Source organism: Opisthocomus hoazin, chromosome 6 (assembly GCF_030867145.1).
Source record: "Opisthocomus hoazin isolate bOpiHoa1 chromosome 6, bOpiHoa1.hap1, whole genome shotgun sequence".
Lineage (NCBI taxonomy): Eukaryota > Metazoa > Chordata > Aves > Opisthocomiformes > Opisthocomidae > Opisthocomus > Opisthocomus hoazin.
In genome coordinates, this window is record NC_134419.1 from 52354856 (window position 1) to 52381394 (window position 26539).

Genomic DNA, 26539 nt, shown 5'->3' on the forward strand with positions numbered 1-26539 from the left:
GGAGGGAAAATATTCCTCTGTGAGTACCAGGCTAGACACCAAAGGCCTGGTATGCGCCTGTTCTAAAGCTGCTTTTCATTGCTCTGGCAGCATAAAAGGATCTTAAGGTGAATGCTGAGTGCCTATCACGCTACCACAGCCCTAAAAAGGAAGCATGATAAATAAGCAGATCCCCACAGTTTTTCAGAGACACGTTTTTAGCCTGTGTGCTGTACCTAAATTATAAATATGGTCACTTTCTACTGATAGGAAATGGTGTTCAGCTTTGTATATTAAAAAAGAAAAGATATGTTCCCACCACCTTCAGTGCCAACAACCATCTATGATTTTGTACAGTTATTAATCCTTTGGTCTTACAGAATTGTGGTCAGTGCGGTCGTGATTTAAATCCAAAACTTGCTAGAAGTCAGAAAAAGCACCAGCTCTATTAATTCATTAACTACTTTACCTAAACTACTGCCTTTGCTGAAGAAACTTGACACTTGTTTAAAACGGGGGTGTGATGATTCTACTCTTTATGACTATGCAATAGAATAGACATGTTTGGTGACGCAAACAAGTTCATGATTTAGACTTAGGAGAAGGTGACAAGGACAAACGAAATTAAAGTGAACAATTTAAAATTAATTAATATGAATTAAATGTCAGTCCTTACCTCATGTTCTGCTAGATCCATTACTAAAATGTTTTCTGTACTGTGGCACAGTTTAGAAGAAAAACGGAAGAGTTTCTTGACATCGTCTCTTTCTTATGTGTGATGTTTTCAAGGTGTTAGTGCATTATGGAAAACTATACTAAAATATGTCTTCTCAACACTGCTTTAAGAACGCACAAATCAGTATTTAAATACTGGTATCTCACTGACTGTTTAGCAAACTGGAATACTCATTGTTGATTTAATTTTAATTAATAAAGATCTGTCCTTCCAGTCAAATTCAACTGTAATCCCTTTAAGCATCAGAACTGATCACATCAAGACAGGGTGTATTTCCTGGAACGAGATGCTTGCTCCTCAATTTTTTTTCTCCTCTTCTTAAAAACACTGTGATTTACTTTTTTCCCCACTGGAAAAACTCAAGAGATGGGCAGATAGGGTGCCAATACAGTGTCTCATCCACTTCAAATAGTGACAATGTAAATTATAGAAGTTCAGGGGCAATAATATTTTAACCTTATTGTATAGTACTCTTTTATATAATAATATTGGCAGGCCAGTTACATTTACTTCCTTATATACCATTAGAGAAGAAATGTGTAATGTTTTTAGGAATGCTAAAGACAGTATGCATTGAAGACTGGGAAATTTCCACTCACAAACAAGACCTCAAGGTTAAAACAGTTCTGTGAAAACATTGGTTCAGTGCTCAGTAGCATTCAAAAAAAGCAAAATGCTGGGCATTGTTAGGAAAATACTTATGAAATGTAATGATGCAACTGTACAACTCCATAGTATACCCGCAGCTTTACTACACTGTGTATGTATGGTGCATCTTTCCCCTTTCCTGCCTATTACAAGGCACATATGAAAATAGCAAAAGGACCACAAAGATTTTCATGAAGACAGGTATTCTTTCCTCTAATACAAAACCAAGAGGTCATTAAAAGTAACTGGCATGAGTTCAAAACAGGAGGAGATGGTTCTTAATACTGTGTTGTTATGTTGCACAAATCTTTGTTGCAGACTGCTTATACGCTTACATGCATTAAAGAAATTACTGGACAAATTAATGAAAAAAGTAGCAAGGACTATTTAATGTATCTAAGTGTATCAAAAATATGTTTGGTTAAATGAATGTCTGAATGGCTGCTGGGGGCTGGGAGACTGTTGTGGAGGTATCATGAAACACATGCTATTATCTCACAAAGTTCTGTATGAATTCACTATTGCCAGCAACAGGATATTGGCCTAAATGAACCATTGGTCTGACCTGTGTGCTCATTTTTATGTACTGTACCCACAAAACTTTACAAGAAGCTATGATCAAGGCAGGGACCAACACAATAGAAAGAAGAGGCATTTACATGGGTAAAGATAACACTCCACACTAGTTTAAGCAGGGTAAAGTACTACAAAAAAATTAAAGCCTCCTGCCTTATGGCATATCCAAATCAACCATAAACAGATGTTAGAAAGAAATGTACTTTGTACAGAGGATATTCCATAAGGAATCCTCTACATAGTGCTCAGAAGCATCTGGTAAAGCAATTCTTGCTTACTAGTGAAACCAAACACTAGGCTGCAACAGCAGGGCAATTTATAAATTCTGAGTTTAATCATCCCACGGGCAATTGATGGTTACCAGTTTAATGTCTCACATTCTTAGCTAGAGAACCTGGCAAATTATGAGAGGTTCTTTCCCCTACATATTGAAGGCAGTGGGGTGTTAACAACAGCTTTCTGTAAGAACGGGATCAGAACTGGCTTGCATCCAAAAGATACAGTGGTGTTTTACCTAATAGAAATAATATCCACAGAAACCTCCAAGTGATTTGATAAACTGTGCAGTGATTAAAAACACAGTGAAACCAACATTCACAATCCAAGTCAAAAAGCCACTGGCACAGCAGTGCCACAAAAGATCAAGACAAACAATTCTGCAGGAAATTCTGACTGTTCTTGCTTTACTTTGATTGCATTCCTTCGCTAGCAAAGTCAGTAGCATTGCTCTAGAATCTGAATCTGTCTTCATGGTAATTTATACTGGGTATAATCACACACAGACCCACTACTATGAATATAAATGTACGATGTATTGCAACTATTTGCTAATTCTAAGCTTTTAGGTAAGATGATCCTGTAATCAGATCTTTTCGGCACATCTGCTTGGATCATGTTTATCACCTAATAATCTCAAAGGATGCCTGTTTAATTTTACTTTCAGGAAAACTTTTTTAAAGTACATGAAATCAGCTTTAAAGTCAGGAGACTACCTGGCTCTATAGAGATGTTTCATACTGATCCCTATACTTCCAGAATTTAAAATCAGTTAATATTTATTGCATTGATGTATTGATCCTGATCGAGAGACCACTGTACATGGAGGAGTTGCTGACCCACCCAGCAGTACCTGCGCGGGACCAGCCCATGCTTCGTGAGGCTGCACACTGCTTGGCCCCCAGGCCGTGCTGGGGTGCACAGCCGCCCAGGTGCAGCGTACACCCAGCTGATGCACGGCAGCAGAGGAGCTTGCGGGCAGCTCCCCCTCAGTGCTGTGATTAGTCCACCTGTCTAGCCTTGCCTTTATCTAGGACTGCAGAAGGAAGCTCTCAAGGTAACATCCCGTCTGATAGTGGAAATGATTAATAGAGTTCTTTCCTTGTAAAGGAAGTCTCATAATAGCTTAAGTGACCAAAATGGGGGAATCTCTTCTACGGACAGGGTCTGCCCACTGTGCTGTGTGAAGAATCGGCGGCCTGTTCAATGCTACATCTCCTGGGGTTCCTGTCACTGAAAGGGATGTAAGATTACCTACACCATTCTTTCCTTACAGTGTTAGCACTGACAAACAGCGTTTTAAATGACACTTCACAGAGTCGCAGTGCCTTTCTTACTGGGATCCTAATGGACAGGCACCTCCTGGTGCAAAACAACTGAGGCTTTTAATAAAGATCTTAATCTACAGCACACTCCATTAAAACTGGGATGTACTGACTGCCTTAATTATCTTACAGCTTTCAGGTCACAAATTTGACAATGAATTTGGAACAATCTGATTTTAAACTAAATTTATTATCAAGGTACTTGTGATTAATTTGCCTACGTTTATGTTGATGCTGTCCTGTGATTATTTTCACAGTTGTTAACTCTGAGTCATCTTGAATTGCTGTGTGGACTGAAATATAACAGTTCTGCTAATTGTACCACACTGTGTCCCTTTCCTTCAAACACACGAAGAGGGATTTAGAAAAATCTGAAATTAAGAAAAATGTATCAGGGAGGTGCTGTTGTGGCTGATGAGTTATAAAATACTGCAAATACAGTTTCAGGGTGGGGTGGGATTTTTTTTTTTCCTCCTAACAGAAAAACTATGAATGTAATTCCACAGTTCTCACTTTTGAGTCTCTGAAATTACATGGAGTAGGAACCAAAATAATTAATTTGAAAATGTTTTATGAACAGGAAAAGGTCAAAGAGATACAACAATGATTCTTCAATGTGCAGTGATAGCTTATTATAGGTTCTTCCTCAGGTCTGAAGCTAGAATAATGAAATAGAGTGATGTTTTTGCTTTATTTACTTGCATGTAGCTTTGAATACTGAAAATTCTGTCATACAGCATTTTGAAAAAAACCACAGTGAGAAAAGAGCTCTGAAAGCAAAAGATTTCTAGCCATCTGCGTAATGAGGAAAAGATCATATTAAGCATCTTTGCAATAGGAGGAGTAAAGGTGAGATTCTCTTTTTTGCTAAGTTTGACAGCGTCTAGCAATGACTGTAGTCATCTTCACTACAGAGGTACTGGAAGGGCTGCTTTGGGTAATTTTTTTTTTAAGTTGTATATGCTCATTTGCTTCTAGTACTTATAACATGAAATAACATCTAAAATACACTTATAACTGACTAGTGTATTTCAGATGCATACAAGATGCCACAGGGAATAAAGACCAGGCGGCGCAAGGGTATCAACTGTGTGCAAGCTCTGAGCTAGGACAAATTGAAATAATTTGAGTGAATTCAGTAAAAAGATTACAGTAACTTGAATGCTGTTACATTTCTCAGCAGCTATGAGAATACACACAAATTATTAGCACTAATGATTCATGGCTACTTTTTTCTCACACTGATTTGTCTATGTTTCTAGTCTGGAGTCACTGTAATAGTACAGAAAAAGGAAAATTTTAGGAAAAATACTTCAGCAAGACTGGATTCCCTATTCTAAAAAGAGCAAGAGATTACAACCCTTGCTCATATTTGGCTTTGACACCACATCCTTTTCTGCAACAGATCAGCGACAAGTTACAGTTTTTAATTTGTAATTGATGAAATCTTGAAAGGAGCCATTCTCCATGCTCTTGAAAAGAGAGATGTGCTGGATCTGAGAGATCTGTCAAGATCAGAAACAGGGACTCAGGACATTTTACCTAGTTTTTCAACAAATCAGATCACAACTGTGTAAATTGAGAATAGAAATTCTTTGTGTTGTTATTTGGAATTGAGAAATACGACAGAAAACACGAACAGATTGTTGCTGCTTCAGAGATACTACAATAGCAAGCTCTGCATATGAAAATCAAAAGTGAGGGGAAGCGAGACGTTATGTGAGGGTGTGGAAGACAGTGACTATACCATGCTACCCTGTGCCTAAAAGGCAGTCACAAAGACTAGGAATGTAAATGCTTTAGATTTGATACTTGCACATCAGCATTTCACTACACTGTTCTGTTGGCACTGTCTGGCCCTAAAACAACCAACATTATGTAGTAAAGAGGGCTGCATGTGATGAGTTGCTTGGTGCACTCATTTACTAAGCTACTACACAGCTGTCACAGCCAGGACAATGAGCATGCTTATCAATTTGTGTATCCTGGTTTGGGTTTTTTGGGTGAGTTTTTTTGTGCTATCTGATGCTTTAAAAATCCAATGGAAATAAAGTAGACCTTATAGCTCTAGCCCTTTGCATTTGATAATGATATGTATTTCTTCTCAATGCAAAAAAAAAAAACAAACCCTCATCTCAAGACTGCAGTTATGCAGAGGCCAGAACTCTGACTATCCAGATGGGTATTTACATGGAAAACCATTTGACACCAGTGCTCCAAAGAAATGGCCAGTGTCGGGGGGAGAGATAGGAAAGATAATCTAGGTACCACAAAAGCACAGATCCTGTAACATATGTACATACACATCTGTGCTATAAGTACGCATAAATTTATGTGTGTTTGTAAGTGTATATAGACAGACACATTGATATGTATGAAGAAGAGAATCCACACATACAATTAATACAGGATGTACCTATCCATCGCTTCAGAAATGGAGAAGATAAGGAAAATCAGACAGGTAGATCTAAAAATGTCACAAGTGCTTTGTAAGTCACCTTCTCAGGTGTTGGAATTTCTGTGGACTAATCTGTGACAAAGTTTAATGCACTGTTGCATAAATAACCTACCTGATTGGCAATCAGCCGTGCTAGGACATCCATCCTTGATCCTGACTCTGAAATCATTTTTGCTGCATTAATTACATCAGATGTGTTCTTCAGTGGTCCTCTACCCCTTCAAATGAAACAAAGAACCCTATTACATTATTCAAAAGCTGAGAATAAATCATATCCATCCAAACTAGGCACAGGAGAACTCAATTGAATACAAAAACTAATCCATACAGAAGCAACATTAATTAAATCCCCACCTCCCCCTTCCCCCCCCAACTGTTTTGTGTTCATGGCCCACAAATTTGTATTGTTTGGCACCAACTGGATGCAGAAGTACCAGAACGATGCCACACAGGTTTTTCATACTGGAAGCACAAGCCATGCCAAATCCTGCGGATGCGGATTTTAAGAAAGTACTCATGGTGTTTGCTTTGCCCGTGGTTATATGAAGTTTATGTTCCTTTCCCTTCCAGGAATTTTCTAGTAAATATGTTCAAAGAAAGTTCAGCACAGTGATTATTCTGAGACTCATCATAGATATCTGATCAGAAAAACTACGTTTTTTTTAAATTTAATTCATGTACACAAGCATGAATGGAAATACATGAACAGGACTGCAATTAAAACAAACAAATGCCACTCAAAATATAGATATGCCATATCTCAAAGCACCTTCCAAATAATTTCATAAATTATTCAAAGAACATTTTTCACTTTAGGAAAACTGTAAAGTTCTTCTGAACAGTTTGTCAAGAAGCTAACCTCTTTTTTTGTACGTGCTCCCCCCAACCAAAAAAAGTTATTTTATTATGTGAAAATGTTTCCAGAACCTAAGTAAAATGTGACTACTTAAGGTAGGTAACACTGACAACCGTTATCTTCCGATTCTCTTGTGCATCAGCTTCTTCAATGCTGAAATACTTCAGCTAAACTAGAATCAACACTTGTAGTTCACACATGTATAAAGTGAGCAACCCTGCTAAATTAAACTTTGCATTTAACATCTTTGACAAGAATACTTTCATTATATAAACATTTAATTCCTGAAGGCCTTGTAGCAATTTATAAGCTCTGCAATGGACAAAAGAAGTAGAAAACAAGGGAAAAAATTACTATACTTCTTTGTTCTAATGAGAAGACTCTTTCTTGAAGTCAATATGGTTTCATGTATAAAGGTGACAAACCATTCCAGTAAGAAACACATTTAGCCTAAAAACATTATCATATGTAGTTATACAAACATTTCATTCAGTAAAAAGACAGTGATGGCAACACAACATGGCAGGTAATGTTTAATCTCTTCTTTTCTTGATTAATTATATTGTTTAGCAAAGAACTATTTGTTGATCCCTGTGAAAAAACCCATAGTTTACAAATTACAGTTCCTTATCTTCAACTTTTGAAGCCCACATTAAGAACAACCTAGGATCAGGTATTTTACATGTTATTTTTCTACAGAAAGGCATCTTCTTGTTATGGAAAACCTTTTTAGTAACTTGATCAGAGTTTATAGAATAATTGTGTACATGAGGAATGAATTTGCAAATGCAATCCCGTGCATCGAGGATTAAGTACTTCAAACTTCATCATACCCTTCAATTGCCTGCCCTGATATTTTCCCTTCTAACCCTTTGTTGCACAACCGTATTCTTACGACTACATACTGAACCCTCTCACCATTTCAGTCCACTGATTAGTTTTTCATTGCTATTTGCAAAGGTCATGGGTATGTCAGCTGTTCACAGCAAGTCGTTTAGGTGCCATACAAACGATAAGCAGTCCAGTACCCTCCTGGAAAGTTACAACCCAGTCTACCAAACAACAGAAAAGGTGAATGTAACCCAGAATTAAAGAAGCGGGAAGAGAACAGAGGGCGTAACAATGCAAGTAATTTCTGCTTAGGTAATTCTTATGAGTATCAACCAGCAGCTTTTTGGACAGCTGAAGATACGCTGGCCAAGTATTTTGAAGGTGAAGCTGTTCAATTGAACTAGCAATTTTCTTGTACCTGTGCAAGTCCTTGAGGGGATCTAGCTAAAGGGAATGAAGCAATTGTACCCGAGAAGATATTTCAAACAAATGAAAAGAAAGTATTTCTTTCCACCACACATATGGCCACCATGAGAGCCGTTAGAGGAACACTCAGGAGTGAGGACTGACAAGACTTCTGCTCCACTTGCCACCTAATTGCACCAATGACTCAAGTTCTTCTCTAGTATGTTCTCTAAGAAAGATGGGGCAGGATGCTTATGAGCTATAAACCAATGATAAGTCTTGAAACAAATGCTTAGAAGTAGTGTTTTAGAATGCCTGACTTTTACATTAAAAAGTGTTGACAAAAACCAGTGTGTTAAGTTACACATACAAAGAGGGCTCTTTTTCTGCATAACCCAGATGAACTATCCATGCTCCTTTCTTCACTCTCACATAAAATCCAGACCCGATCTAAAAATACAGGTTTAATTGCCTTGGGGTATGGCATAATGAGCCATAAGTCCCAATTTATGATGTTTGGCAATTCTATCCACTAAATACTTCTAAAAGAATACTTGGAGTAAGTACACCAAATCTGCTGAATCACCAGCCAAATGGAAGAAACAGACAGAAAAAAACCAGGATGCAATTTCTATGGGGACAACTGTAAACTCTAAATTTGGACATAAATAATCATCAACTGCGTAGACAGAGTGATACAGCCTATATAGCAGGTTTTAAAAAAAGATATAGGGGTTATTACAGCGGGTCAGTCTGAACAAGAGCCCATGAGGTAGTGCTGTTATGAAGACAGCAGCTGCCACACCAAGGTACACAGGTAGATATCCAAAACAAACTTTTCCTTTCACTTTCTCAGTTTTGGTAAGACAGCAGCTGCAGTTCTGTGTGGGTTTCCATGAAGAAAGTTTTGACATGATTGGAGGCTGTGCAAATAAGATGGTTAGACATGTCGTAAACATGACCAATAAGGAGGGATTGAAGGGTTTAAACACTTCTTTGATACAGAAATCTCAAAGTTAGGAGTGGGGCAAAGGATGAAGCATAAGCAAGAGAGGCTGTAGGATGCAAATGGTAACATTCCTCAAATGGGCTTCATGGCTGTAGTGGATAGGGGAGGTAGTATTGAGCTGACATTCTAGAAAAGAAGTTTCAGGTGAGGCACCAAGATCCTGAGGAACTGGAGCAGGGCAGCCAGGAGGTTGTGGTGTCTCCACCACTGGAAGAGACTAGACAGACATCTGTTATGAATGATGGGATAATTGAAGTCCCCTTCCGAGCTCTCGTCCAGTCTGATGATTTTATTTGAAATTTAAGAAAGAACTTTGATGTTGTTTGGTGAGTGACTACCAGTTTCAATGCATGTTCCCTTCTAATGTTATCAGTGCAGCTGTGCATTTTGTGATTTCCCAGTTTTCCTGATTTAGCACCAGAACAGCAGATTCAGATTGCCACTAGCTCAGATTAACGCCCTGAATCCAGATGTTAGAGACACAGAAAGTCTATTAAATCATATAGGTTGTTTTCCCCAGCCAGTAAACATCTTCCTATCAGTTTTATATTTACTTGCATTTTTTCCTGTCAATTGAAGGATGAAAAACACTTCACTTGGGAAGCTGTTTCCCTGAGCTATCCATCTCACTGTCTGGAATTTTCTTCAGATATTTCCCTTAGTTCACTCTCCGATTCCTTGTACCAACATCCCTTTCATTCTGCAAGTGTAGCTGATGATTCTCCTCCTGTAGGTGCTGAAGCATCCCTGCCTAATCTGTGAGACTAATCTGTGGTACTGGTCCAGTTGTTAGAATAACCAAATTACTACAGACGATATAGATCTGCATGCAGAAGCTTAAGAAGATTAGCTTAGCTCATGCACCTACAGCAGATGCTTAAAGACAGAGTAAAAAAATCCTCCCACCATGTACCATCTGCTGGTCAACAGCATCACAAAATTTCTCCTTCACAGAGCCTTCCATCTTTTTCCCTCTTTTATGAGAGAAATTCTAATATCTTTGCTGTGGTGTCCATGTACTCTTTTATTAAAGTTATCCTTATCTTACTATTTTTTCCCCTGCTTCCAGTCTCTGTAATTTTCAAAGTCAAAACTTCATCTCACATACTCAGTTCCTGCATTTATTGAAATTCTTTCCCAATTATTTCATTCGGTTCACAGCCTACAACAGACTCTGAATGCCTAATTTTGATCCATTGCATACAAGATCTAATGTATCTAATGTATCTATTTTCCTCACACTTCACTGTTTCCAAGCATAAAGACTTACTATCTAAGTAAGTTGATAAAACATTCAAGGCTATGAAATTGAAGATGAGACAGAAAGTGCTATATTTATGAGCAATTATATGCCACCTGCTCTGTCAAATGAGGGAACTAGGAATAAATTGAGAGAGACATCCAGCTAACTAGAAGGAATATAGTTACTGTACAACAAAATCAGTTTAGAATATCTCAACAAAGTTGTAGGAGGAAAAAAAAGAGCTTCATAGAAATGTTTCTTGGAAGGTACAATCAGAAGAAGAAAAAAACTGGACCATGTTAATTGGTATGACACCAAGGGGTTTGGAAAATTGTCAGAGAGACCTAAGCCTCTCAGTCTAATAATTCTTGCTCAAAGCCATGATCAACAATGTATCTGCAGAGTAACTCCATCCCTGTCTGCCTAAACGGAACAACAATGTTTAGCAGGCATCAGTAGCGGGCATTATTTTCTTTTTTCCTTCACAATGGAATTTCACTCTGAAAAGTAACCATCGAAAATACTCTCTTAATTCTTACATTAACAGAAACTTGTACTCTTACCTGTAATCCAAAAGGCATTTGCCATCACATTTTCCAGGAACAGAGACTTCTGTCTCTGAGCAAAGCTAAGCGGCTTACCCGTGCTCACTGTATACTCACCTCAGCAAATGTTTTGTACTTCCTCTGCATCAGAAACAACAATAGGGAGCTCTACTGACTAGTCAGTCTCAAAGAATAAACTCCTACCTAACATGCATCTAACACCCAAAGCTACGATCAAACATAAGCATTTCAGAGCACTGCAAGCATTTCAAGGCGTGAACTCAAGCTTTGCAAATACTGTCATCTCCAAACCACAACCTGATGTCTTGAGTTTCAGATACTGACCTCTACATTATCAGTCCTAATTTCTAGCTCAGCAAATCTTGACAGCTCCCACTGTAATTCTAGGTTTGTGGGGACACTGCAGAAGGTGAACTAACTCCAAACCAGTACAGACCCAGCAATACAACTATCTCTTTGGTCCTTGCTTTTCCAATCAAAGCTCAGCCTGGAAATCCTGGCCAACCCCAGACCAACGTCGATATGAGCAGCCCCAACTTGTATCATCAGTTAGGGCTCAGGCTTGGCCTGGATGAGGCTGACTGATGGACAGGGCTCCTGGTTGACAGGAATCAACTGGAACATTTTGTGACTTTATGAAGAAGGTTAGAGCACTCATCCAGGTGACCATACACTTTGTAAATGAGCATTACATGAGCTGATCTGGCTAAGACTGGTTTTTACTGGATAGGTACCTTTGAGTGTGCAGAGGTCAGCCACAGGCCCTGTTGGGAGTTCTGAGTACTGCCCTTCAAAACCTCTTGGTAGAAATGCTGGCAGAGCAATCGACCTATCAGTTCCAAATGGTGTTTGCTGAGAGCAAATAAATCCTATCAACTCATAATCAAACGAACAAGTTGGAAGCATGCAGACTGTAGCAAAGAGATGAGTAACAGCCAACATGATTACTCAAGGACATGTATTGTCAGACCAACGTAAAATAAGCTTTTATGGCTTCTGGAAAGATTAGAAGCTGTAAATACCAGGTATCTTCAGATAGGCTTCTGAAACTGTCTCCTGCTGTATTTTCATAAGAATATGTGGTCTAGACAAAATAATTGCAAGGGAGATGCAAAACTGTTGGAAAAGCATACTCCAAGACAGACTGGTTATCAAAGGGCCACTGTCACAATGGAGGGAAAAGTAGAAGGAACCTGTTTTTGCTGGGATCAGCCTTGGTTTCTGCGCTCAGTTCTTTATTTATTACTTAAATTAAATGAAGGAAAAAAGAGAATGCTTAATGAACCTAAACTTGATGTGGAAGGGGAAGGAAATAGTCTGAGAGGCCAGACTTGGAATTAAGAATTATCTCGAGAAAAGTATGGAAGAAAAAGTAGATGCAATTAAGAAAAGGATACATGTACTCGGGTAGGAAAATCTAATGCACAGATACAAGTGGAGAGTCAGTCCCTACACAACAGGACAGTAAGAAGCAATTTGGAGTTTCAGTGGATCACAAATCCATCAGGAATCAATACCATCATGCTGCAGAAGAAAAGGCAATGGGAAAATGGTAAGCACAGAGGATGATTAACACTTCTGCTCTGTTTTACAGAAATGAGGTCTCTGCAGGGGAATTCCTGGAAAGACATAAGACTTAATTCACAAAAGACAAGACTGAGTGCCAACAGAATGGATTAGGTTTGAGTTTCCTTCCTAAAGCTTCAGCATATTATGATGGAATAAGCAGTAAGGCTCTGTGGAAAATCTTGACATGGGAATTCCTCTTCAGCTGCAGTCACTGGGTTATGTGGCACACGAGGACTTTATGGCACTTACACACTCATGCATGGTCTATCAACAATGACATCTTACCTGACATCATGCATGTCTTACCTTGAAGGCACTTATTTTGTCAAAGTGGCCCCCTCCTATTCCAGGGAACAGTAGGAAGTGACACAGAATTTCTGGATGAACCTGCAATAACTAGCCCAATGGATTCTACACTGCTAGCTTTGAAGAAACCAAAGCGGGAAAAATACTAAACACATAAACAGTTCAGACTTTTCCTTTGAGCTAGATTGGCAGGAGGGCAACTGTATTTCCCTCTTCTCCCAGACCTTTACAGAATGATAATGCAACTGTGGCTGAAGAAATACTGAAAATGAAGGCCAGTGTAATAGTCTGAAGGAGTAGTTAAATCCTTTACACTAGTATGGTAGTTAAATGGGAACTGCAAAGTACTGTTATTTACAGCAATTTTTCTTAGATCAATACAAGTTTATATCAGTCTTATGGTTTATTTTTCTGCTCTGGGGCAGATTCTACTATCTAGATACTTCATTGTTGATCTCAAATTGGTGATTTTGTTATCTAGGTCATCCTTCTCTCCCCAAATCCCTTTTGCTTTCATCAGCTTTACAAAATAAATAAAACTATTATTTAGAAGGCTTTGCTCTAAGAGGAACGCAGTCATTTATTTCTTTTTGTTGCTCTTACTTCCTGTATTTTGCCACCCAAGACCAAAACAGAGCAATCAAAAATTTTTTTTCATCACTTGTGGTCTCTGAAGAAAATCTGAGTCTTCTGGTAATTTCAGGTAATTTCACAGAACATCATGAAGACTCTGTGGTATATTTGTAGTTCATCTTTGGTGCCATGCCTACACACCAGTGGTTCTCATCTGTGGGCAATAGAATGGCTCTGCCTCCCCCTCAGCCCCCAGCTGCTTTCAGGTGGCATGGTCCCTGGCTATCAGTCTGCAAAAGTCCTCACGTCCATCCGTGATAGTGCCTGTTCCTGATCTCTTCATACTTTTCCCAAAGCAGGCCATTTCTGACCCTGTAAAATACAATGTGACTGCGTAACAACAAACAAAATGCCCTTCAATTGTATTAGCGTTTGGACAAACTATGTGATAGTATTAAAACACTAAAGATAACTTTTCTTAATGACTCACTGTGTTCCTCTCTTTACTTTGATCAGTGAAGTAGAAATACAGCTATTTAAACATGAAAAGGACAAAACACTCTTGTTTCTAAGCTCACATATCCTATTTTGTCAGCTTTATAAATTTTGTTAGGAAAATTCAGGCAGTGAAAACTTGGCTGCAGGTTCAAAGGTGAACACAACAGTATTACAAAATCACTGTCACCATAAGTGCTATTTCTGTCTCCAATTTTAAAAAGCGTATGGCTTAACACTGAGGAGTTCTTGCTTCAGAATGTAGTCCTATATAGCAGAGTGCTGCTCCATCATCCTGATCATGACACTTTTGAAACTGAGAAATCCTGAAATAGTTAGCAGGGAAAAAATGCTCATAATACTTGAATAGTTACTGAACATTATGCTACCTGTCAAAGATGCTTCAAAATTTGGAACTACATGTTAAAATAGTATGGAAGAGAAGAGAACACGAGGCAGAAGTCAAGTGGGAACAGAAAAGAAGGTATGTCAGGAGAGGAGCTGTACTTGCAGCCTGGGAGGCGGAAGAGCAGCTGAAACCCTGACTACAAGTTCTTACATCAGCAGTCTGACAAAATTAATCATAGCAACAAGAGAATGTGGGAAGCAAAGCATCAAAGGGATATGTTTGTACATGGCTGACGCTGATGTATACGTCTACAACCAAACATAGAAGTGTCTGTACGTTTACACGCATTACAGAGATGAAAATCTAAGAACTGCGAGCTCTTTCCACATTTACACTTGTGCACGCAGACAGACACCCTTTCACCTATAGGCAGTCCAAATCTTCTGTTGCCGGCCATGTTGAATGTGTAAATGAAAACATCCAATTTCTACCCAGATGCGACCAGCTGCAGGAGGTGTATGTATCAAAAAGAAACAAACTACCATATAATTAAATGCATATTCATATATATAGATAATAACAATATAAAATTGTCATTATGATCTGAAGATTAAAAGCACTTCATAGTGCTTCACAAAGCTAGTTGTTGTTACTAAATTATTTTATCAGTGAATTTTACACTGGACTCAAAGAAAAAGAAAAAAAAGGAAAAAAAAAAAAAAAAAGACTGCCAAAAGCCCATACTGATAAAAATAGTGGAAAGACAGGAAGCTGTCCTCCTGCAGCAGGTCTCAACTGTGTATAAACTGGACACTTTGATGATGCATTTCATCAAAGACTGCAAGAGAAGTCCAAACATCCAAGGGTGTCTGTCTGTCTGCACAAGTGTAAGTATGGAAAGAGCTCGTAGTTCTTAGATTTTCAGCTCTGTAAGTGCATGTAAACATAGAAACACTTCTGTGTTTGTTTGTAGTTTATTAAAAATAGCAATGAAATTGTAACAAAGGGAGTGATATGTACAATATAACACATGTGAATAAGTTAGATGATGCCATTACTAAGCAGATGCCATCCGTGAAGCTCAATGATTTGCATTTTTGTTTAGTTACAGAGGAAACAATTTACAGATGTAGAAACTGGTTCCCCCCATCAGCTACTTCATAGCCGCTTTTTCCCGTGCCACGAGAAATCTCACCCCCAATCTCCCTCTGATCTGTTTATCACATCCATACACAAACACTGTTGATACAACGTTAGAGAATAGCACAACATCACCAAGTAAGCTCTGGTATCTAAGCCAGGCATCAATTATTTGTTTCTCACGTCTTTTTCCTCTCATTATCTCTCAGATGTTTCTCCATCTCTTTCTGCTTTTTCAAAGGACACTTTGATTTTTTAGTTGCTAGGAAGGTCAGCAGGTCTTACCAGTCATGGGCTTTAATTTGGATGTCTATCATTTTTAATCACTATGTTACGTATCTACAGTTACTGTGTTGTTGATTACAGGAAAAGTCTCTGCTATTTGCCTCATAAGTCTTCCTTCTCCTATTTCCCCTGGCGTGAACAGAAATTATCCAGAGGCTTTAACATCTCTAATATAAGAATCCATCCAATAGCCACACAGACTGTATGTTTCAGTAATTTTTAAAATCCAAGCCTTTCCACAAGTAGAAACTATTTGTTTATGAACAAATAACATTAAAATTGTATGCATACATGTTAATAAATGCACAGCTTCCTCACAGTCTGACCTGGATTATGCAAAAAGTGGATAATGCAAAAGGAGATGTCAAATCTTGTCCTTTAAAAACAGGCCAGACACACTGTCCATGCTACTTCTTCAGGCACTGACAGCCTGTCTGCAGAGGTACTTTGGGTCATCTCCTGAGAGCACTGAAGGAGCAAACACGGAGGTGTCTGGCTATGTGGAATATGTTTCAAATGTAACAGCACTGCAGCTCTGTATCTGCACCTTCTCAAAGCACAGAGGTGAATTATGGCCGAGTCAGGGAATCAGCATTATCTCTAAGCTCTCCTGCTGCAGAGTGGCCCATCTGCTTCCCACTCCTGTCGACCACGCATTGAATTTTCAACAGGAGTTATAACATGGTCTAGAAAAAGCAAGCCTCAACAGCCTGGAAGCAGAGAAAAGCCATTGGAGGGTTACTAATGAAACAAAATATGAACGTAAGCAGTAAAGTGCAAACATATAGCAATGACACTTAAATAAGTCAATATTGTCTTATAAAATCCTCTTGCTATGCTGTAACCTTTAAAAAAATGAAAGAAACACTCCTTTTGTTCTTCAAAGTGTATCTTTTCAGTTCTACAATGAAAGAAAGCAAACAAATTGTTCTGAAGATCATGTTGCATCTGTTTTCTATTAACTTTTTTTCTTTAAAACAATCCAGCCACATTTATAACCAGACTATTTCACAGAATCACAGAATCACAGAATAGTAGGGGTTGGAAGGGACCTCTGTGGGTCATCTAGTCCAACCCCCCTGCCGAAGAAGGGTCACCTACAGCAGGCTGCACAGGACCACGTCCAGGCGGGTCTTGAATATCTCCAGAGAAGGAGATTCCACAACCTCCCTGGGCAACCTGTTCCAGTGCTCCGTCACCCTCAGAGGGAAGAAATTCTTCCTCATGTTCAGATGGAACTTCCTCTTCCTCAGTTTGTGCCCATTGCCCCTTGTCCTGTCGCTGGGCACCACTGAAAAGAGCTTGGCCCCATCCTCCTGACACCCACCCTTCAGATATTTATAAGCATTTATAAGGTCCCCTCGCAGCCTTCTCTTCTTCAGGCTGAACAAGCCCAGCTCCCTCAGCCTCTCTTCGTAGGGGAGATGTTCCAGTCCCCTCATCATCCTTGTAGCCCTCCGCTGGACTCTCTCCAGTAGCTCTTCATCTTTCTTGAACTGGGGAGCCCAGAACTGGATGCAGTACTCCAGATGAGGCCTCACTAGGGCAGTGTAGAGGGGAAGGAGAACCTCCCTCGACCTGCTGGCCACACTCTTCTTGATGCACCCCAGGATCCCATTGGCTTTCTTGGCAACAAGGGCACACTGCTGGCTCATGGTTAACCTGTCGTCCACCAGGACACCCAGGTCCCTCTCCGCAGAGCTGCTCTCCAGCAGGTCCACCCCAAGCCTGTACTGGTGCATGGGGTTGTTCCTCCCCAGGTGCAGGAACCTGCATTTGCCTTTGTTGAACCTCATCAGGTTCCTCTCTTCCCAGCTTTCCAGCCTATCCAGGTCACGCTGAATGGCAGCACAGCCTTCCGGTGTGTCTACCACACCTCCCAGTTTGGTGTCATCAGCAAACTTGCTGAGGGTACATTCTAACTCTTCATCCAGGTCGTTGATGAAGAAGTTAAACAAGACTGGGCCCAGTACTGACCCCTGGGGGACACCACTTGTTACCAGCCTCCAACTAGACTCAGCACCGCTGATGACAACCCTCTGAGTTCTGCCATTCAGCCAGTTCTCAATCCACTTCACCGACTACTCATCGAGCCCACACTTCCTCAGCTTCCCTACATGCCTTGTAGCAAGACCTGTTACAGCAATTAAGATCAGTTAATCGCAAAAGGCAGAGGTTAAAACTCAAATGGCAAATTTTAATTTGGTGCTTATAACTGCTATGCTATGATTTTTTGAGGGTAGTTATTTTTCGTCTAATTGTGTCATTAAAAAATATTAACTTAATGGCAGACCTTACCTTTTGAAATTTTACAGCAGTGCACAGACACTCATGAACAGAGTGTTAAAACTGAGTTACTGGGAACTTGGCACAGGGTAATGTTATTGTGGGAAATCATCTCTCTAGAACAGGACAGCTCATCTCTCTCTGGACTCTCCATTCCAAGTGTCCTTACAACACACACACACGCACGCACGCATGCACACACACACACACACAGACTGAACTGCTTTCTTAACAAGTTTCTAGCTTTCATTACACCTCCCAGATTAACACAGCACATAGCACATAAATACATGAAATGTGGGATCCTTCTCCACTATCCGCCACCTGACTTCCTTGGCAATATCTATGGCCAGTGGATAAAACATAGGTATTTTATGCAGCTGGCCAAGATAAATTATGGTCTTCCCACTCTGCCATAAACTCCAGCTATGAAACAGAGGTGAGAACAAGCAATGAGGGCTGACAAATGTTCTCTACGCAATTCTCTGTATTCTAGCAGACAAAGCACCATTAACCTGCTACCAGCTCACCTGGCTACTCCCTTCAGAGCTTCCCCAGACCTGCTCATTGTCTGGGTGTTTTATTGACTGCATCTATTGCTGCATGCGGCCATCCTGACACAAGGACTGCCTACACGCAACAGATACGCCTTGAATACACCATAGGCTTTATGGTCTACTGCTGTTTGTGGTCTACTGCCATTTACACAAAGAATTCCCATTCAGGGCTTTCAGGTGCTTAGAAAACATGACTTCTCAATGGACAACGGAGATAGCTAAGCACCTTTAAAAATTTTGGTTTCTGTACTTAGAAGGTCATGAGACTCCTAAGATACATGTTTCCTGCTAAGAGTATATCAGAGACTACCTAAAGATAGAAAAGAAAGCCAGAACCTAGCTGTGCAGTCCGTGCAGGAGTGAACACAGCTGCTGAGAGGTCTTTTAACACAATTAGGCGAAGAGCTGTATTGAGGACATACAGTTTTAATTCTGAATCCTTCTTATCTCACATCTTCTTATTCCCCTTGACTACATCTTCAATCACAGCAATCAAAAAACCTCACTCAGCTCTCAAAAATCACAAGACTGGTGAAAAAGTATGAGCCTCAGATTGTTTTGAGCTTGTTTTATTTCTAGAGCTCAAGGCTGCACACTAGTCGTGTCTTTGAGCTTTTAATCTCTAATCATGAAAGCCCAAACCACTCTACCTTTAAATATAGGTTAAGGCTCTGTCCAACTCAAAACAAGGGCTTCCTTAGCATGGACAGCTATGATGAGTGGCCACACTTTAGCAGGTCATCCTCTCCAGCATCCCCACCTGTGGATAGTTAGGGCCTGGCAGTCGGAAGATGTCGCGCTGTACGGAAAGGTAGGGCCCCCCCTCCTCTGCTGATAACCAGTAGTGTCTAACCCATGGTGTAAGCAGACGGAAGTGATGCTGTAAACCTAAGCTATATAATACTGTGCTACTCGTCAATAAACGCCATTTGCTGTCCACCACGTTGGTGTCTGCGAGCTGATGGCCCGAGCGGCCGGGGGGTAGGTCGCCGTGCCATTCCTGAACCAGGTCGCCACGCCAACAAAGGCAACAAGTGGTGCCGAAACCCAGGAAAGACTCGCCTGGAATCGGGTGAACGGCGGCCGGAGCGGCAGGACCAGCCCGGCGGGGAGGACGCTCCCGGACCAACAAGGAGGATGGAAGTCCTTGTGAAGGTCGTATCACAATTACATAAGCAGTGGGGTATTGATTGTAAGCCCAAAGATTTTACGCTCGCAGTTGCGAGGCTTTTGCAAATTGGGGTCATTGACCAGCCGGTGGATATTCTCCACCCTGAAGTGTGGGATAAGTGTACTAAAGCGTTAGCCGAGGAGACGATGTCCTCGGGTTGTGGGAAAAACCTTAAGTCGTGGGGGAAAGTCGTACAGGCCCTGCAGAAAGCTATACAAGAACAGGAGACCTGGAAGGCGGCAAAGAACTGTTTATTAGCTACCCCAAAATTGGGAATCGGGGCAGCCACACAGACTTTGCATCCCCCAGACGATAACGGTTCTGCTGAGCCTAAAAATCAGCAAGAGGGCGACACGTCCCCTCAACTCCCGAACCCCGACCCGCTTACAGAGGGAGAGAAACAAGCTAAATCCTTCTGGGGCGGGTTAGCCGAGGAGGCTAGGGGCGCCGCAAAAGAAACAGAGTCTGAGGAAGTCTGGGCCACACCACCGCCCTATGCGCCCCAAGATGGCGCCGAGCACAAAGGAGAAGGGCGGGGCGAAAATTCCTTTCGCGATAACAGGGAGGAAGCGCTAAAGTTGTCAAGCGCACACAAACGGGAGGCGGAGGAGAACAGGGGGGAGAGGGGCAGTGGGAGCGACCAAGAAGGGGAAAGGGGGGCGAGCGGGGGGCAGAGAGCCAATCAGAGCGTGCATTTCAAAAGATGCGCCTGTGGGGTGGACACCCCACCGAGCAGAGGGCGGGGCGGGTCTGGGGGGGAGGAGCGGCCCGCCCATAGGGGAGGGGGCCGGAGCTCGGCAAAAAGGTACTGGAGATCGGAAGTAACCAGTCAGTCGAGTTCCGACTCCGATTCAAACACTAGCGGGGACGAGTGGCTCGTAACTGATTTAAACTTAAAAGAGAAGAAAACAGAGATAAATAAAGTCAAGAGCCAAAATATCCCCATCCAAATTAAGAGGAACCGCGAGGGGGAGAAATCCCTCTCACGGACTGGAGGAAAATAAAGATTGCATGCACCGACTGGGCCCCATCGGCCGCGCTAGCGTTCCCGGTCCGGGTGACGGACGGGGGACAGAGGGTCCACACACCGATAAACCCTAAGGATATACAAGTGATTGTTAAGGCAATCACAGATAAAGGCCTTAATTCTGCCATGGTCTCCACCCTCATAGATGGTGTCTTCGGGGGAGACGATATGCTCCCGTTCGATATAAAACAAACTTGTAGATTGATCTTTGACGGGGCAGGGATGATCGTTTTTAAACAAGAATGGGAGGACAACTGTGCGAAGCAACTGGCCCAAGTAACTGGGGCAGACCATCCACTGCATGGCTCCAGCCTGCAGCGGTTAATGGGCACAGATCCCACAATGATTACTCCCCAGGCACAAGCCCAGGGCCTGCGGGCCCATGAAGTTATGGCAACCACTCGTGTGGCCAGAAAAGCTATTCGTATAGCCTCTAGAGTCATTGCCAAACCATCGCCATGGTCCACAATTAAGCAAAGTGAAAGTGAGAGTTTCACAACATTTGTGGATCGTCTCCAAGCAGCGGTCGATTCATCAGCCTTGCCTGCGGAGGCAAAAGGCCCAGTCGTAGCAGAATGTTTACGTCAGCAGTGTAATTCGACAGCCAAAGAAATCCTGCGATCACTATCAGCGGGGTCGAGTATCGCAGACATGATTAAGTATGTCGCGAAGAAAGAGCATCTAACCCCGATCCAGGTGGCTGTTCGCACCATACTAGCCAGAATAAAACTAATGAAAACTGTGAGTTTTTGTTCACAGGACCGGATCATCGGACACCCCCGTAACCCGTACACCCTGGCGACAAAAGAAGATGACAAGTCAGCAAACGTTCTGTCCAAGCCTGGAAGTTCCTCACTATCAGAAGTTGTGTTACAAAATAGGAGGGGAATGGATATTCTTTTCTTGTGACAGGAAGGCCTCTGCGCTGCATTAGGGGAAGAGTGCTGTTTTTATGCTGATCACACCGGAGTAGTCAGAGATACCATGGCCAAACTTAGAGAAGGTCTAGAAAAAAGAAAAAGAGACAAAGCCCAACAAGGATAGTTCGAATCGTGGTTTAACCATTTGCCATGGTTAACCACCCTGATATCCACCTTGATAGGGCCGACTGCGATGATCGTAATGACACTAATTTTTGGACCCTGTATACTGAACAAGATCGTGTCATTCGTCAAGAATCGGCTAGAGAAAGTTAACATTATGTTCGTAGAACACCAACAACTGCTTTAAAAATGTACCTACCCAGTGTTATCCTCAATCGTCCCTAAAAGTTACCTCAACTTCTACCCGTTTACTGTGCCTTATGTTTTTTATTCAAGTTTATAGCATATACTTTTTAACACTACTGTACAATATAGAATAAGAATAAGAATAACAATAGAATTTTTAAGATTGTTATATTTTAGCTAATTTACAAATGCATTTGTTTAAGGTACCTTATCTTTGTAATCGTAAGATTTTAATATTTACATTTTTTAAATTGTAGTTAAGGTTAAGTAAGGTTAAGTCTGGCCAGATATTAAGTTTAAGTCTTAAGGTTAAGTATTAAAACTTTTATATTTTATATTAACCTATTTAGTTAAGCATAAGGAGGGGGGAAATGTGGATAGTTAGGGTCTGGCAGTCGGAAGATGTCGCGCTGTACGGAAAGGTAGGGCCCCCCCTCCTCTGCTGATAACCAGTAGCGTCTAACCCATGGTGTAAGCAGACGGAAGTGACGCTGTAAACCTAAGCTATATAATACTGTGCTACTCGTCAATAAACGCCATTTGCTGTCCACCACGTTGGTGTCTGCGAGCTGATGGCCTGAGCGGCCGGGGGGTAGGTCGCCGTGCCGTTCCTGAGCCAGGTCGCCACGCCAACAAAGGCAACACCCACCCCACCAGGCAGTAGCAGCAGGAGGCCTTGATGCACTGCAGCTCGGTGCCATGACTGTAGTCCCTGTGAGCACCTCTGCAAGAAAAGATGGGAGAGATGATGGCTGAAAGAACAAAAAATATCTTCACATGTGAAGCAGAGTGCTGACAGGCTCATTTACCCACAGGTCTTCAGAACCAGACACTTTAGGGGAAAAGAAAAAGAAACTTGTATTGCTAGATGCAGAAGAAATTTGGGAGAACTGGCAAAACTGACTAACAGTAGTAATATCATGGGCTAGAAAGGAAGCCATGCTACAATCAGGTCTGTCCTATGGCATTATTTTACTCTACACAGTTAGCCTCTGCAAATCTCTTTCTCACCTTCCCTCTAACATTTTTTGAATTCTTTGATTAACAGCACAATCATTTTATCTGTTTCTTGCCAATACTTCCTACTGCAATATTCTCTCCTGAAGGGTTTGTCATTCCACTGAGAAGCTGATTCCAAAATGAATCTTTCAGAATGCTTTTACTACATGTAACATCATCTTGCTAATCACCAGTCATGCCATTTTCAGAGGTTACATATGCTATCCTACTTCTGGTGTTAACGTGCTATTAATAATCATATTTTTCAACACTTCTGCCCACAAGCTATCATTAATAGCTTTTAAAGATACTTGAAAGAACAAGACCTCTCAGTGGCACAATTATAATTTTAACTACCCAGTATGTCACAACAAAGGAATCAGTCTTGTAAAAGGTCCCCAGTACAGCACAAATTTATACCAAAGTTTGATTCAAAAACTCACCTGGGCTATCAGTAACCCGCTAACATTTTTTCTCAAAAAGATGTATTGGACTAACGGTACATAAAACTACTACAAAGTTGTGTTTCAGAGTGCCCATACAGTGTTTTGCAAGGAAAAATTCACAATGATAAAAGATTTTGCAATTATGATAAATGGATTTTAAGCTGAATGAAATTTAGGACACAGAACATGGGAATGAAAGACATTTTTAAACTTGGGCAGTCAGTTTTCCGGTAGTTAAGCTACTATACCTTCTAATTGTATTCATCCAGTTTTCAAGTTTCATCTTCAGAAAACAAAGGCAATTTTTGCCTAATTGTGATATCTGACATTTAGAAAAGGGAGTCATGAAGTTCTACGCTCTACATGCCATGCATTATAAATTCAACAGCAACTGTAATTAAATATGCTATTGAGCCTACAGAGGTACAAAATCAGGATTATCAGAACCAAAGTGCTGCAACAAACCTGCAGTGACAGGCTGTAGTTCGGTAATGGAAGATAATAAAATTCACTGTTCAAAATCAGTTCGTTCAATTACCATAATCATATTTTAGAATTTATCAGAAAACTGTCCTCTCAGATTTGTTTTTTCTTCAAAAAAAGCACTTTCAATGTTGCAAAACAAAATAAACAGCATGATATATAAGGTAATTAAAACATTTTGCAGTAAAAACTAAGAATGTACTCATCAAAAATTTTCATTTTATATTATATATGCACCTAGCACATCTGCTATGCCATTGTGACAGATGCTTATTAATATGGATATCTAATCATATTGGACTTAATGGCTCAGTAATCCATCTTCTAAATACTGCACAAGTTTCTGATTATATGTTGAATCAATATTCAAAATATTTCCAAAGAATTACTTCTTTACCTCTATGGCCTCTGAAAAGCACCATTAACTTGCAGTTTTGTTTCAATAACAATGTACAATTCTATCATAGCAATACGTATAACATATTGTTGTAAGTAACAACAGAGAGCAGAGTGAGAGCAGCTCTGAGGAGGACTTGGGGGTGCTGGTTGACGAGAAGCTCAACATGACCCAGCAATGTGCGCTCGCAGCGTAAAAGGCCAACCGTATCCCGGGCTGCATCAAAAGCAGCGTGGCCAGCAGGGTGAGGGAGGGGATTCTGCCCCTCTACTCTGCTCTGGTTAGACCCCACCTGGAGTCCTCCATCCAGCTCTGGAGCCCTCAGCACAGGAAAGACATGGACCTGTTGGAGCAGGTCCAGAGGAGGCCACAAAAATGATCAGAGGGCTGGAGAACCACTTCTAGGAGGAAAGGCTGAAAGAGTTGGGGCTGTTCAGCCTGGAGAAGAGAAGGCTGCGGGGAGGCCTTACAGCAGCCTTCCAGTACCTGAAGGGGGCCTGCAAGAAAGCTGGAGAGGGGATTTTTACAAGGGCAGGTAGTGATAGGACATGGGGTAATGGCTTTAAACTGAAAGAGGGTAGATCTAATTAGATATAAGAAAGAAATTCTTCACTATGTGGGTTGTGAGGCACTGGGACAGGCTGCCCAGAGAAGCTGTGGATGCCCCTTCCCTGGAACTGTACAAGGCCAGGCTGGATGAGTAACAAGTTACACAGAAGATGAACAAGCTGGACTTGTTAGGCTTGAGTTTTTGAATCCCCTTGATTTTTCTGATACTACTTTAGCCCCACTTATTTTCTACTACACAGTGTCTAGCTCACTGACCAGTCGCACTGCCACAGAATCAGACTAAAAGGTAACAGAAGCTCTTGAAAGTATTGCATTGGACACCAGATATCAGAATCCTTCAGATACAGTTCTTCAGAGCTAAAACACCACCTAGTGTCATCCTATTTGTTGTATTTCAAGCATTTGGGGTTTGTTTGTAATTTGGGTTTTTTTGAGTAAAAAGAGTAAATATATTTTTTACTTTTACTTCCCCCATATTACAATTGCCTAATGGGCATGACCAGAAGAAGCAATTTCAGTCCTAGGTAGTCTTCATGATTGCACTACTTATTTGGCTCTTACTGAAAAAATACCTGGCTTTAAAATGCAATGCGAAGAGGAAACTCATTTCAGATTTTAAGAATAAAAATATATACTTTGCATAATGAAAAAAACCCCAGTTTTAGAGCCAGAATGTATTGCATTTTCTTTGTACTTTATCAGTTTGATACTTGACTTGTTCATGCTTTGGGAAAAAAGTAAGTAAACAAATTCTCATTTATGCTGTTGACAACTCAGAGATATGAACAACTGTACAGCACCAAAGGAAAACGGTCATGATATTCCCATCCTCCCAAATCTCCCACAATTTTCATTGTGGTCTCTCCTCACGGCTCTTAACTGCTTATGTAAACACAGTGTAACATAGAAAGTGTGTGAATGAAATCTTTGTATTGTCAGCCTCCAGCATTCAAATATCATGAGTCAGGCTTGAAAATATCACAGAACTGGAACAAATACCATGAGACTTGAAATAATAAATCTAAGGTTCTTTGTATTTACTTTGTGTTTTCCAGGCCTTCAGGGGTCACATTTTGAGGATTTACTCAACAGCCGTGAAACTTACTTTAAAAATGCCAGAGGTAAGTTTCACCCACAATAACACATCTGAAATGTCAAGACATAAAGTAATATACATAGAAAGATTTCTAATAATGGTGTGAATCATCAACACTGACCATGAGTCTAAGAAAAGAGCAGTTAAAACATGGAAAGTCTTAATTCCTGTTTTGCTCCTCAAACATCGGTTAGAAAGCTCTTGCAGCCACATGGTGATGAGAGTTAAGTGGCAGGAAGACAGGAGGCCATGGCCACTGGCTAGAATCCATCACTGATGCCAAAAAATAAAAATAAAAATCAAAGACACAGGAAAAATAGAATGTATACCCTCTGGCAGACAGTTATGTCTGCTTATAGTGTTGTATAAAGCTGCTTAGCTCACTTTACCTTTCCCCCCAAAAAAATAATATATATAAGGAATTTGCTACTGACTGGCAATACAGAGCATTCATCGTTCCTGCTGCAGAGTGCTGGGGGTGAGGACTGGATTTCCTTCCCCGCAGTGATGCAAGAACTTACCTGCTGAAAAGTTTGGCTGCAGAGTCCACAAACTAGAGCTAGAATTTGGGTCTTGCATAGATCATTCCTCACTCTTTTGAACTGCCTTGTGCAGCATCAGCAAGACAGGCCATTCCTGTTCATATTAATTAT

At 40.9% G+C, this 26539-nt stretch overlaps 1 protein-coding gene and 1 long non-coding RNA gene across 5 annotated transcripts in view; one reads left to right on the forward strand and one right to left on the reverse strand.

Annotated features, from left to right (window-relative positions):
- LOC142361620 (uncharacterized) overlaps positions 1 to 15082 on the forward strand; it is a 144065-nt gene extending 128983 nt beyond the window's left edge. For all 3 annotated transcript variants that reach the window (XR_012764263.1, XR_012764264.1, XR_012764265.1), the window contains one exon: positions 12503 to 15082. This is a non-coding gene — a long non-coding RNA (uncharacterized LOC142361620). The remainder of the gene's footprint in view (positions 1 to 12502) is intronic.
- The window catches only part of CTNNA3 (catenin alpha 3), a 577723-nt gene that overhangs the window by 19304 nt on the left and 531880 nt on the right, over positions 1 to 26539 (reverse strand). For both annotated transcript variants that reach the window (XM_075423092.1, XM_075423093.1), the window contains one exon: positions 6111 to 6216. In XM_075423092.1, coding sequence (XP_075279207.1) covers positions 6111 to 6216 — 106 coding nt within the window. The remainder of the gene's footprint in view (positions 1 to 6110; positions 6217 to 26539) is intronic.